Source organism: Dendrobates tinctorius, unplaced genomic scaffold (genome assembly GCF_039654945.1).
Source record: "Dendrobates tinctorius isolate UK_male_01 unplaced genomic scaffold, ASM3965494v1 ptg000008l, whole genome shotgun sequence".
In the NCBI taxonomy this organism is placed as follows: Eukaryota; Metazoa; Chordata; class Amphibia; order Anura; family Dendrobatidae; genus Dendrobates; species Dendrobates tinctorius.
In genome coordinates this window covers 27,322,613-27,336,728 of record NW_027361676.1, presented here as the reverse complement: position 1 = coordinate 27,336,728, position 14,116 = coordinate 27,322,613, and the positions used below count along the sequence as shown (strand labels likewise).

At 42.0% G+C, this 14,116-nt stretch overlaps 1 protein-coding gene across 4 annotated transcripts in view; it reads right to left on the bottom strand.

Annotated features, from left to right (window-relative positions):
• Positions 1-14,116, bottom strand: part of FNIP2 (folliculin interacting protein 2) — a 148,215-nt gene that overhangs the window by 50,183 nt on the left and 83,916 nt on the right. For 3 of the 4 annotated variants that reach the window (XM_073576650.1, XM_073576666.1, XM_073576658.1), the window contains 4 exons: positions 8,563-8,691; positions 5,938-6,038; positions 3,307-3,372; positions 621-721 (listed from right to left, as the gene is read on the bottom strand). In XM_073576650.1, the coding sequence (XP_073432751.1) occupies positions 621-721; positions 3,307-3,372; positions 5,938-6,038; positions 8,563-8,691 (397 nt within the window). The remainder of the gene's footprint in view (positions 1-620; positions 722-3,306; positions 3,373-5,937; positions 6,039-8,562; positions 8,692-14,116) is intronic. The other variant, XM_073576676.1, reaches the window with a different exon arrangement.

Sequence of the window (14,116 nt, the reverse complement as noted above, 5' to 3'; positions counted from 1 at the left end):
CCATCATTTATGTAGGGATCTTTAACATTGGTTTTGATACATTTCTATTTTTTGTATAATAAATACTCTGAACAATGTGTGTATATATATTAATGCCACTCCATGAGTATGGCTTTTGTGGGCTTTAGATGCTAATGATATTTGATATAATCACTCATTCTCATATTTTGGGAATTACATTTTTTCTGGAAGCTGTTGTAGCTCCATATGGACTATTGAATTGCACATAATTTATTGTACCTGTTGTATAGACCGTTGTTCTGTTGCATTCATTGTCTCCTTACATGATTGCATTGTACTTCAATGCTTTTATAAATTTATAATAAAATTCTATTGTTTTTATGGCACATGGTTTTCCTTCTTTTGTATGATTTATGTATTTATTGGAAATGCCGCCTTTATTAGGCAACATATAATATTATGATATCAGTTATAGGATATATGGACAAGCACTTTTAAAGTGGGGTTGATGGGCTTGTCTGTAGATGACAACTTCTGTCTGCAATTTCTATTAGTCCAGGATAGCTGACATCACTAAAGGTGTCAATAGTTAGACATGTGATGCTCATCAGCACACAAAAAAAACAAAAACAAATAGTTAATCCAAATACTACACATACCTAGGTTAGATGCAGTCTGACATGAACCTTGTCCAGTGTGACTCACACCAAGCTTGTGACCTGTGCCATCATGACTCATGTGCTCCACACTATCCTGTATACTGGAACAGAAAAAAAAAAAAAATATAGTGTTACTAGAACGCCAACGTGGGAGGCTATAAAAAATATTACCGGGGATCTACAACTGGATGGAAGACCAATATTGTTTTATTGACCTCCAGATAATAGAAGCCTTTAGTTGATAGTTGTAACTATACTATTCCAGCAAAAATCAAATATTTTATAGAACTTGATAACCTCCAAGTAGATGAAGTATTTGATAAACTTCTCATATTGTTGCCAACTTATTAAAATATAAAAATGTTTGGGAAATTATCACAGTTTCCATAAAATAGCAACACTTTAGGAGGGGTGGCAACAGGAGCCAGGAATAATTCTGGCATACAAAGTTTTGAAAACTGGCAAATTTTGGCACAATGAGAGGCTGCAACAAGATTTTATGACTTATGGAATTCTCAAGCCATTTTTGCGCCACTCTTAGGAGCATGGCGACCTCCATTCGTCAGAACCACGATGAGTGGAATGTTTTTTACGCCACAAATCTTATTCCCCATTTTGTGTGGAGGCACACACACTTGAAAAAATGTGCCCAAGTTGTTAAGAGGCGTGTGTTAATAAATCAGAAGCCCCTGACTTTAGCACCCCCTCTTCATGAAGACAGACTAGGGGGGACGGCTAACTGGTTTTGACAAATCAGGGCCAATATGTATTCCAGTGCAGCTCCATTAGAACAGAAGACTAATTCCTCTAGGTAAAACGCACACAGCACTTGCAGAAGCTCCTGGGGATATTTTAAGATTTACTAAAATGAAGACATAGGTGCAGATAGCTCTTCCAATATAAACATTTGTGCCTACATGCAGGATGCAAGTACACTTTACAAATGGTTGGGTCAGACAAGTTTGAGGCGAATTTTAGTATTATTAATACAGGATTTTTGCCCCAACTCACTGTCCCGTTAAGGTATGTGCACATGGTCAGTAAACACTGCAGGTATGTTACAGCATAGTGGATGCAATTAAAAGGAATCCCATGTCCTCTACGCGTGCACGGACGCCTGCGGATCTCACCGGCGGAGACGGACATGCGACACATCTTCCCAGACCGCAGCATGTCTATTTATCTTGCAGAGACGCGAGCCTCCGCAAGATAAAATGTCACCTGTACAGTGTATTAGACGTGGTGAATCCACACGGTTCAGTGATCACAGAGGATTCATCTGCAGGGACGGACGTGCAGCGAGTCTTTCCAGACCACAACATGTCAATTTATCTTGAAAATGCGAGTCTCAGCAAGATAAATCTCACCCGTACAATGTAATGGATGCGCTGAATGCACAGTTCAATGAATACATGCGGATTCACCTGCGTTTAACAGCCAGCAGCAGCGTTTTGGATGCAGCGGACACTCGCCGAGTCCAAAGCGCTGCCGATTACTGAACATCTACACATACCCTTCGTGAATTATCCGACCTCGAACACCTCGTGATGGTGCAACTGTGTTTAAAGATACATGTTTGTATGGTGTTATAAAAGGGCAAAATCCTATGGGGAGCCTAAACTGATAAGAAACTTATAGGTTTTACCAACAACGAAATGCTACAGATTGTGACAACCATCAATAGCTAGAATGAAAAGGCTCTAGCGCTTAAATTGTCACTGCGGCTCCATAAAATTTTGCATAAATGAATAGTACAAGTGAACAGCTTTGCAATATTTCTTTAGAAATCTATGTATACTCAACTTATGAGCCACTGCTCCCCACCACATGCACTCTGGAAATAGCGCAAACAGTCTTTGTGACAGCAAGACATACTGCCAGCCCATTATAGTATTCGATTACAGCTCTTAGTGTACAGGGAGAAGCAATTATAAGCAGCATCTGCCTGTTCTGCCATTTATCCCACCTTAATTCTTGATTCACAGCTATACTGCTTAGTACTTCAGAATAATATCTTCCATACTAATAATGCTTCTAAACCTGGAATAAAGAGACAGGAGAGATGGAATTCCTCCTGTCTGTAGATCTATTCCCTGTGTCTAATCCTAATGTGTCTGTCCCTATGCAAACAGTTATTTTGACTGTCCATGCAACAGGTATTGCTCGAGTGGTCTTTGAAAATTGTACATGCACATACAAGTAGTTTGGGATGGAGGTGACATCTTGATGACAGTTTGTGTGGGAATTTGCCTTAAATGGAATCTAATCATGGTTGTCATGCTAGAACAAAAATACATCACAACACCATTTAGTCTTTTGGTAGAAACAGACATCCTGAAGAAAATTGCCTTATGTTCTATGAAGTCACGGAAATCTGAATAAGGGCTTATTCAAGAGAACATTTATTCATGTGTCAGTTGAGATGTATGCATGTATGTACAGTATGTATACACCTGGAGGTAAAACTACTATACTTTTAAGGGGTTGTCCACTACTCGGACTGAGCGCTGGATTTATACTCCCCACTTTTGGACGAATCACATACATTTGGATGAAATGAGAGCTGCTGCACCGAAAAAGTATCCTGTGGGAAACCTGGGGATTGTCCAAGTAATGGACAACTCCTTTAGTATAATAAGAAAGGTTAGAAGTTCATATTAATCACAGGTCAGTACATATTCCTTACATGCTGGTGCTGAAACTGCCGACTTTAGCAGAGAACACTTTACTAATCATGAGCTGAAGAGGACACCTAAAAAAATAAAGGAAGAGAAAATAAAGTTAGTGTCTCCAAACTTAAGATGCCTGTACACCTGGGGAAAATGTGCTACCAGGGTTAGATACCAGAATAGCTGATTTTTTTGGTGAAATTATGTGCATATATCTGTGCTTAATTTTCTGTTCAGTAACGGGCGTCGTACAGTACACAAATATATATCTCTCATTATCTCGAAATATTATTTTATCTGCACACTCCCTCGCAGCATCTTGCTCTGGGTGCCGGCAGCTGCAATGGCATGGCTATGGAGGGCAGTGAATATGCATTCCATTAAGTAGCGGGCACAATTGATCACTTGGCAGCTGTAGAAGGCCAGGGGCTGCAAATACTTTGCCCACAATAAACCCCTTTACCCCAAGGGTGGTTTTCACATTTATGACCAGGCCAATTTTTACAATTCTGACCACTGTCCCTTTATGGGGCGATAACTCGAATGCTTCCATGGATCCCAGTGAATATAACACGGCTTTCTCGTGACATATTGTGCTTCATGATAGTGGTAAAATTTCTTTGATATGACTTGCGTTTATTTGTGGAAAAAAAAAGAAATCTGGCAAAAATTTCGCAATTTTCAAACTTTGAATTTTCATGCCCTTAATTCACAGAGAAATGTCACATAAAATTCTTACGTAACATTTCCCACATCTTCACTTTATATCAGCACAATTAGGAAGTTAAGGGTTAAAAGGTAAACCGCGATTTCTCATTTTTACACTTTTTTTTCCTTTTTTTAAAGGGATCACATTTGAAATCACTTTGAGGGATCTATATGATAGAAAATACCCAAAAGTGACACCATTCTAAAAACTGCACCCCTGAAGGTGCTCAAAATCATATTCAAGTAGTATTAACCCTTCAGGAGCTTCACAGACATTGTGGAATGTTTAAAAAAAAAAATAAATAAAACATTGACTTTTTTATTTTACCAAGGGTAACAGGAAAAATTGGACCCCAAAAGATGTCCTGAGTATGCAAATACCCCATATGTGGGGGCAAACTGCCATGTGCCCAAACATTAGAGCTGGGAAGGGAAGGAGAGCTAGATTTTACTGTTATGGCTTGCAGGTGCCATGACCCACTGGGAGAGCCCATGAGGGGCCAAAACAGCAGAACCTTCCATAAATACACCACTCAATGAATTCATCTAGAGGTGCAGCTGATACCCGGCCACGATCGGCCGAGCACACCCCCCCCCGGTGAGCACAGCCGATCGATGACGTAATATTCCGTCCATGGTCAAGTTGGCCCAGGTGGGAATGATATGTCTTATGTCAGAAAGGGGTTAAAGAGAAATAAATATTCTCTGTGAAGATTCATTTCTCTTTAGCCGCAGCAGCAAGCTCCTGCCTCCTGTGACCCTCTGCCGCTCCCCCTCAGTCTTCTGGGACCCTCACTTGAGTATAAGCCAAGAGGGGCTTTTTCAGCACAAAAAAAAAGTGCTGAAAAACACATCTAAATTATTAACCCATTGGAAGCACATTTACTCTTTAAAAGCAGCTGTGTCCTACTCCATTTACTTGGTTGCATAATACATAGAGACATCTCATCACATGTATGAGAAGCATCAATATTCTGTAGGAAGTGAAAGTTCCTGGTTGGTAAAAATTTCAAACGTCACCTTCATTTTTAGTATTCTCTTTTGGGGAATGTGAAAATAGACGACTCAATTCTTCAATTGTATTCAAAAGGACCAACGTATTAACAAAACAGTGAGACAGGCCAAATCTGGTCAGAAGGCTCCACTCTGACACTCTAGATGAGGTAGCGTGAATTATAGGTACTTTTTATGCCCCACTCACGCACAATATAACTGACCATACCGACAAGCAATTGCTGTCAGGCCTGTTTTAGTAAACACATGAATGACCCAAGAAATACCAATTATGAAGCATTTCTACTTAAACGCTACATGGGGACGACGTTCCTGTTATTCCTTTTGGAAATGTATAATATGGCCATGGACATCTAGCAGTAGAACTAAAAGCATCTCCTCCATAGAACTGTATATGAACCATCAATTCGCTGAAAGAATATTCTAAGAATGTAGCAGATAGTCAGCAGATTGTACCCCATCCAATCAGATTATGGATAGTTGGTGACATCTCCCCAGAAAAGTCTATGTCCAATCTTCTCATTTCAGTGTGCAGCTCACGTCTTACACCAATACGGCACATGGGAAAGAAACTCGTATCACCTTTATATTTTAGTGCTGTTATCACTAAGTTTGGCATTCAATCTTGATCCACAACTGAACTACTTCCCTGATGGTAGTCATATCTTTGGTGCCATGGAAACCAGAACTAAATATTTGCAAATGATTTCACTACTTGACTCATTGCCCGTATCTCAGTTTCAGATCAGAAGTCTGGAGGAAATACAGCGCCCTCCCTCAGAACTTGGGGGCAGCAGCAATAATTGCCACAATTCCATTTTCCTGCCTCTTAGACAAGATCTGTGTAACAGGTGCATCTTCCATTCTGCTCTGCGTTCCTGGAGTTTAGGCAGAGGATCAGGTAACGTTTGCCTGGGGACACTTACCGGATTAGATGAATCTTCAAGGTGGAACCTTTGTAACTCATTGCCACAGACCCGAACATCATCTCCCCCAGCATATTCACGTCGGAGGCCGGCTTTGTGTACTGTAAAGACATAGCTTGTCAATGATGTAGACAAATACACCAAACTATTTGTGTGGTTATGTAGTTCTTTGGGGACAAAGCATGGGACTGAAATGTGGCGAGAAATCAATTTTCTGAAAAATATATTCAGAATGAGGCTGGAAGTGCATTGGAGCGTAACATTGCACTTCCGGCTCCACAGTCCGCCTCTCGTTAAAACTGATGGCAATTGGCTTTAACATCATGACTTTCTCAGCAAAAACAAAGTCAATGAGTTTCTTAAAGTCTCATGTACATGCTTATTTTTTCCTTGAATATTTGAAGTAGTTTCAAAGCTTCATGTCAATATTTAGTGTTTCTGAACGATTTTTCACCCAAATGAATGAGACTCACCTTTTACGCACATTTTTCCTGTTACGCAAGAATCTGCTGTAAATACTAAACGTGTGCATATAGTCTATAATAACCACCAGTCAGAGGAAGGTGCCACTAGTCCAGGAATACATAGGAGGGCTGAGGAGCAGGGAATACATAGTTTCACCCCAAAGGCACAGTTTTAAAAACTTGATTTCTCGCTGTTAGATCATTATGTAAGACAATCAATATCATTAGGTACTGCTTAACCATAAAAGCAGAGATGGCATGGGGCAAGAGGTTACACAGGAATATTTTCTTCTGTAAAGAAATTGTCAGCGAATAATCTTTCCGGGTCAGTCAAATCATTTGAATAGGTTGTTTGGAGCAACTTGATCGGGCGCAACTTTACTTTATATGGACAGTTTCTGTATTTCAGCAGAATCATCAACTAGTTTCAGTGGAATGATCACATTTCACAACTTACTCAAGTGTAGTCATTGTCTTAGCAGCAGTTGATGCAGTGGTGTATCGTCCTGTCCTGGATACTACGTGTGAGGGAACACCCAAGGATCAGAAGTGTTTGTAATCGGCATTACAGGTTTGTTCAGTGACTCAGAGTCATGAGACAGGAACAAAGTCTTATTTCCTGTTCTGTGTATTCCTGGGATATTGCGATTATTCACCCTCACACATGTTAGTGACCGACTTCTGGTTTTAATGGATTCATGTTTCCTCCAAAATAATTTGTTTTCATGTATTGCTAAACAGCATATAATCTAACAGGTTATACAGTATGTCGATGAAGGACCAAAAAAAAAAAAAAAAAACCACCATCACTTATGCCTTACTATTTTTCACTGGCCTTAGGATCCTAGGTAAAGTTTAAGGTAAAAGGGTTAAACAGACAATTAGTCTGAAAAATAAACTCTGGAAATTGCACTTTTAAGTTTCAGGTTACTGTAGCATGCTTCTAGGAAGCTTGTCACATTGCAGGATTCCTAAATTTCACTGTCACTATGGCAACACTAGGTAGGAATCAAATGGAGAAACAATCTAACCAGACACTTCCCTGACAATCACACTGTCACGACTCTTGTCAGGTGTCCTAGGACTAGGGACTCCTACCCTGTCCCTAACACTAGGGCCGCCCAAGCTTGCCCTGTTCCCTGGATTGCTTCTGATTGGGAAGATGCCGGGGTCACGTGCCTTGCCATAGCTTCTAAATCCGTCCTCCGTCTGTACCCTTCCCCCACCCAGGGTAGAGGGGAGTAGTAGTGTACCATAATTCCCCAACCAGAACCACAAGGTAATACTAGCAGGGATAAAGGAAAAACACCAGTCAGTCATACAAATACACACAAACAACAGAGGTAAACGCAAGGGAGTTGAGGATGGGGTTAAACCAAAAGAGGAAAAGAAAGGGAATTACACACACAAAACCGAGCAACAGTCACAGATAAATCCACCTTCTCCAATAACCACCAACAACCTCCTCTAGATATGCAGCATAAGCTAACTGCCAAATAGTGCTAGCCAGGACCCAGTTTATATAGGGGATGAGAGTGTCTAACAACGCACAGCTGAGGGCCTTAACACAAGAAAGCTTCCAGGGGCTCTCAACTTAGAAGATTAACCCCTGCACGGCTAAAAAACTTACTCCGTTTAATATGAAAAGGGCTTTTAATTAGTGCATTAGTAAGAGGAATCAGACGCTGCGGACTTCTGGCTCCTCTGTCGTGGTAAAGCCGTGACACTCAAACTCAAGACTGGAAGAAATAACTGAACAGCCACAGAGAAGAGGCCCAGAAGATCCTATTGAGGGGATGCAGAAGTCTGTACATTGTTTAGCCAAAACAGTGAACATGGCATAAAGGGGGAGCGGTTGCCATAAAACTCACCTTGGAGAGGTAATTCACCTACTTCTCCATGGAAGTCACATTCTGGATAGTAAGGAGACAAGGTGGTGGTTCTAGTGGACTACTGTGGAATCAATTCCTCCAAATGGGGAATGATGACCTTAGACCCTTTGCAGGAGAACAAGTGTCCTCAGGATGCTCCCATTACTTAAAATGGGAACTGGTCATTGTTTTTTGCTATCCCATCTGAAAGCTGCACGATGTAGAGGGAAAGACACGGATTTCAGCAAGTAGAATTTGGATGTTCACTTTGGGATACAAATGGCTCCTACCTGGTACTTGGGTAGCGGCTCCCTGGCAGGCTGGCTGGATCCTTTTGCATTTCGAGAGGAGATGGTACATGTTCCACTGCTGCTGGTCTGACAGGGTTTGGATCTTGTTGGAGCCTCTTCTCCTGGCCTCTGTTTAAATAATTTAAAACTTTGTCCTTAATGTTGCCATTTTTTATTTGAACAGGATCAGCTTGCTCTCCTAACAGGTCGTCCAGTAAAAGGGTGTATGCTCCTAAAAAACATGTTTTAGTATTTGGCTTATTCTTTAATATCGTTGAATAAGCTAACTGGGGATTTTTAGTCTATAGCCAATGGTGTGTGTTATTAAATCGCCAGCTCCATCACTTACCCCAGCAGGTCACGGGCATGATGGAAGAGTTGGAGGAGGTCATACTATATGCAGGGGGGGGGGGGCGGGGGGGTGTAGCGGAGGATCATAATACTATATAGGGGTTTGTGGGGGACCGTCGAACAGTTTTGGCGCTATGTGAGAATTCCATAGTGTATGCGGAATCTGTCATACTGTGTGGGATGGATAATGGTTTGACCAGCTTACTGTGCAGGGAGGTTCTGGTGGACATTATGCTGTGCGGGGTGGCAGTGTTGGACAGTATACTGTCTGGAGGTCTATGGGGGACATTATACTATGTTATGGGCTGTAGTGACATACTGTATGGGGGCTGTGGTGGCACTCTTATTGTGTGGGGCATCATACAGTGTGTAAGGTTTGTGAGGCAATCATACTGTGTGGGCATAATACTATACAGGGTCATGAAAGGGCTATTGTGAGCAAAACCACTTTGGGGCTTCAGGAGGGGCAAAATAACCACGTGTTGCAATACATGCTCTTCTCCATTTCTTAAAATGTTGGGAGATATGCTCTTTGACGGTCGTGATAAAATCCTATCTATGGACTTTGTTATTTCTATGTACGCCTCTGCTCAGGATAAATAAAGAGGCACTGAGGGTCATTATAAGGAGGCACAATGGGGGGGGAGGGGCATTGTTATTTTAGGGGAAACAAGGAGTCAGTTTTAATACAACAAAACACAGGGGATATTTTGAGGTACAAGGTCATTATAAAAAGGTCAAGGAGAAGTATTAAAGGAGGCACAGGGGAATTATTATAAGGCATCAAAGCTGCGGCTTGTGTAGAGGTGGTAGAATGTGAGGGTTCAGGAAAATCAGTAAAGTGAAGATGTCTGTTACATATTGCAGGGACGAGTTATGCATTTGGTCCAGACCACCATGACAGGGATAAGGGAAAATGAATGACAACAATTAGGCTACTTTCACATTTCCGTTTTGAAGCATCAGGCGCGATGCGGCGAAAAATGGAAAAAAACGGATCCGGCTTTTTCCCCCATAGACTTACATTATCGCCGCATTGCGCCTGATGGCCATGCGGCGTGTCCGGCTTTAGCCGGAAATGGCAAAAAATGTTCCATGCAACGTTTGACAGTGCCGGACCGCTTTTTTGCAGAGCGCATGCCCGAAGACTTTCCCTCTCCCTCTCCTGCACCGTATCTGGCAAAAACAGATGATCTGGCGGGCTGCGGCTCCTACCGGATCAGGTTTGACAACTTTTCGCCGCAGCCCGCCGGATTTTAAAATCCGGAAATGTGAAAGTAGCCTTAGCGAGAATGTACACATACAAATATATTGTCTGCAGAGCACTGGTGTAGAACTAATATTACCATTATAAGGTCACTGTATGGTGATAATATCAGTCTTAGTACAGTGTTTTTGGTTAAAGTAGTTGTCCAAGCTTGAAGTTAAAGTCTGCATTGACTGATTGCAGACTCCTGAATCCTCACAGAGCTCGTGTGCCAGGAGGATTCTCCAGTGTTGGCGCTGGGAGTTTGTCATCATGTGCAGTGGCGCAACTTGTACAGTGTGGGCCTCAAAGCAGCCCCCCAATTATTGCAAGCCTTTAGGGTATGTGCACACGGTGCGGATTCTGCTGCGGATCCGCTTCGGATTTGGCCCTGCAGATCCACAGCAGCTCTGCAAGTGATGTACAGTACCATTTAAAAGGTAATCTGTCACCCTTTTTTGCCCTATCAGGGGCTTATCTACAGCATTCTGTAATGCTGTAGATAATCTTTCAGGTTATATCGGGGGCTTAAGAAAAACACTTTAGATTATACTCACCGGAGGGGGTGGTCCGGTCCGGCGCCTCCCATCTTCATACGATGCCGTCCTCTTTCCTTCCTGTCGTGGCTTCGGTGCACTGCTCTGCCCTGTTGAGGGCAGAGCAGAATACTGCAGTGCCCAGGGCCAGACCTCTCCCGACGCCTGCGCACTGCAGGACTCTGCTCTGCCCTCAACAGGGTACAGCAGTGTGCCTGCGCCAGAGCTACTACAGGAAGGGAAGAGGACGGCATCGTAAGAAGATGGGAGGAGCCGGACCAGACCGTGACACCCATCGGACCGGACAGTCCTCTCCAGTGAGTATAATCTAAGGTGTTTTTCTTATCTTTCAGGTTACATCGGGGGTTTATCTACAGCATTACAGAATGCTGTAGATAAGCCCCTGATGTCAATGCCAGCAGCTAATAGCCTTAAAGGGAATCTGTCACCCTAAGTAAAACAAAGATGCAGTGCACATGCTGCAGATTTTTCTGCGCAGATTTAAAACTGCAGCATGTCACTTCTTTTGTGCAGATCCACAGCAGTTTTACACCTGCTCCATTATAGAAATCCGCAGGTGTAAATCTGCAGGGGAAATCCGCACAAAAATTGCAGAAAAACCGTAGTAAATCTGCACTAAATCCGCAGGTAAAAAGCAGGTCATTTTACCTGCGGATTTAGCAAAATCTGAACGGAAAACTCCACAGCAGAATCCACACCGTGTGCACATACCCTTAGTAGTACTGGTCTTTTTATAAAGGCCAAAGGGAATTTTGGGGCCCCTAAGCTCCAGGGCCTGGGTGCGATTGCAACCCTTGCACCTACTGTACTGTAGTTACGCCCCTGATAAGGTTAGCCCAAATATGAGATTTGCATACATGTGGTCACATGCCAACTAGACGTGACCGGCCTTGCTCAATCAATACAAGTGACATTAGCAAAGCTGGGTATAATTAGCAGGAATGTGGATGGAGGTGTGAAAATCACATACTTGCGGTCACAGTTGCTCCCAATGCTGGCACCGGAGAATCCTCATTGTGCGCTAGGAGGATTCAGAAGTCTGAAGTTACATTGATTTAGTGATCAAGAATGGTGGCATTATTAATATTTAATATGCTGGAAATATTTCACTACTACAGACAAATGCCAACAAACCGTAACCAAATATTTTGGAACTATAGTTATTTAATCTAGATCACGTGACGTAATTATTTCCCTCTACTCCTCTTTGGTCAGACCTCATCTGGAATATTGTGTCCAGTTTTGGGCACCACATTTTAAAAAAGACATCAACAAACTGGAGCAAGTTCAGAAAAGAGCGACCAGAATGGTGACCGGTCTGCAAACCCTGTCTTATGAGGAAAGGTTGCAGGATTTGGGAATGTTTAGTTTGCAAAAGAGAAGACTGAGAGGAGACTTAATAGCTGTCTACAAATATCTAAAGGGCTGTCACATTGTAGAAGGATCAACTTTATTCTCATTTGCACAAGGAAAGACTAGAAGCAATGGGATGAAACTGAATGGGAGGAGACACAGATTAGATATTAGAAAAAACTTTTTGACAGTTAGAGTGATCAATGAGTGGAACAGGCTGCCACGAGAAGTGGCGAGTTCTCCTTCAATGGAAGTCTTCAAACAGAGGCTGGACAAACATCTGACTGGGATGATTTAGCGAATCCTGCTTTGAGCAGGGGGTTGGACCAGATGGCCCAGGAGGTCCCTTCCAACTCTACGATTCTATGATTATTATCATCATCATCATGTTTTGTAGTAAATCTTGCTTTCCTGCATCCATGGTAATATTAGTAATAGATTCCCATCTGGTGCATGGGGATTTCAAGTTCCAGGACGTCGCTAGTAGGACCAGTCTGGTAACACCCAGACTACACTGGGAGCGCCTGAGATTCTGATTTCTAGCTGCATTTCCATCACATGGAGACACTCAGAGTTAAGATCTAAAGCCTAAAAGTGGACAGTCATTTAACCCCTTAGTGACAGAGCCAGTTTGCAGCTTAATGACCAGGCCAATTTTTACAATTCTGACCACTGTCACTTTATGAGGTTATAACTCTGGAACGCTTTAATGGATCCCGCTGATTCTGAGATTGTTTTTTGTGACATATTGTACTTCATGTTAGTGGTAAAATTTCTTCGATAAGTCTTGTGTTTATTTATGAAAAAAACGGAAATATGGCAAAAATGTTGAAAATTTTGCAATTTTAAAACTTTAAATTTTTATGCCCTTAAATCAGAGAGGTGTCACACAAATTTCTTAATAAATAACATTTCCCACATGTCTACTTTACATCAGCACAATTTTGGAAGCAAATTTTTTTTTTGTCAGGAAGTTATAAGGGTTAAAAGTTGACCAGCGATTTCTCATTTTTACAAAACAATTTTTTTTTTTTAGGGACCACATCACATTTAAAGTCATTTTGAGGGGTGTGCATGACAGAAAATACCCAAAAATGACACCATTCTAAATAGACCCCTCAAGGTGCTCAAAACCACATTCAAGAAGTTTATTAACCCTTTACATGCTTCACAGGAACTAAAGCAATGTGGAAGGAAAAAATTAACATGTAACTTTTTTTTGCAAAAAATTTACTTCAGAACCAATTTTTATTTTCACAAGTGTTAAAAGAGAAAATCAACTACAAAATTTGTTGTACAATTTCTCCTGAATACGCCGATACCACATATGTGGGGGTAAACCACTTTTTCAGCACACAGCAGAGCTCGCAAGGGATGGAGCGCCGTTTGACTTTTTCAACGCAGAATTGGCTGGAATTGAGATTGGATGCCATGTCGCGTTTGGAGAGCGCCTGATGTGCCTAAACAGTGGAAACCTCCAACAAGTGGCCCCATTTTGGAAACTAGACCCATTAAGGAACTTATCTAAATGTGTGGTGAGCACTTTGAACCTTCAAGTGCTTCACAGAGGTTTAGAACGTAGAGCCGTGAATAAAAAATCCATTTTTTTTTTCCACAAAAGTGATCTTTTCGCCCCAAATTTTTATTTTTTCAAGGGTAACAGGAGAAATCATACCCCCACAGTTGTGTGATTTGTCCTGAGTACGCCGATACCCCATATGTGGGGGGGGAACCACTGTTTGTGCGCATGGGAGAGCTGGGAAGGGAAGGAGTACCATTTTGGAATGCAGACTTTGATGGAATGGTCTGCGGGCGTCATGTTGCGTTTGCAGAGCCCCTGATGGGCCTAAACAGTGGAAACCCCCCCCAGTGACCCCATTTTGGAAATTAGACCCCCTAAGGAACTTATCTAGATGTGTGGTGAGCACTTTGAACCCCCAAGCGCTTCACAGAAGTTTATAAACGCAGAGCCGTGAAAATAAAAAGTATTTTTTTATTTCCACAAAAGTGATTTTTTTAGACCCAATTTTTAGACCCCCAAAGTTGG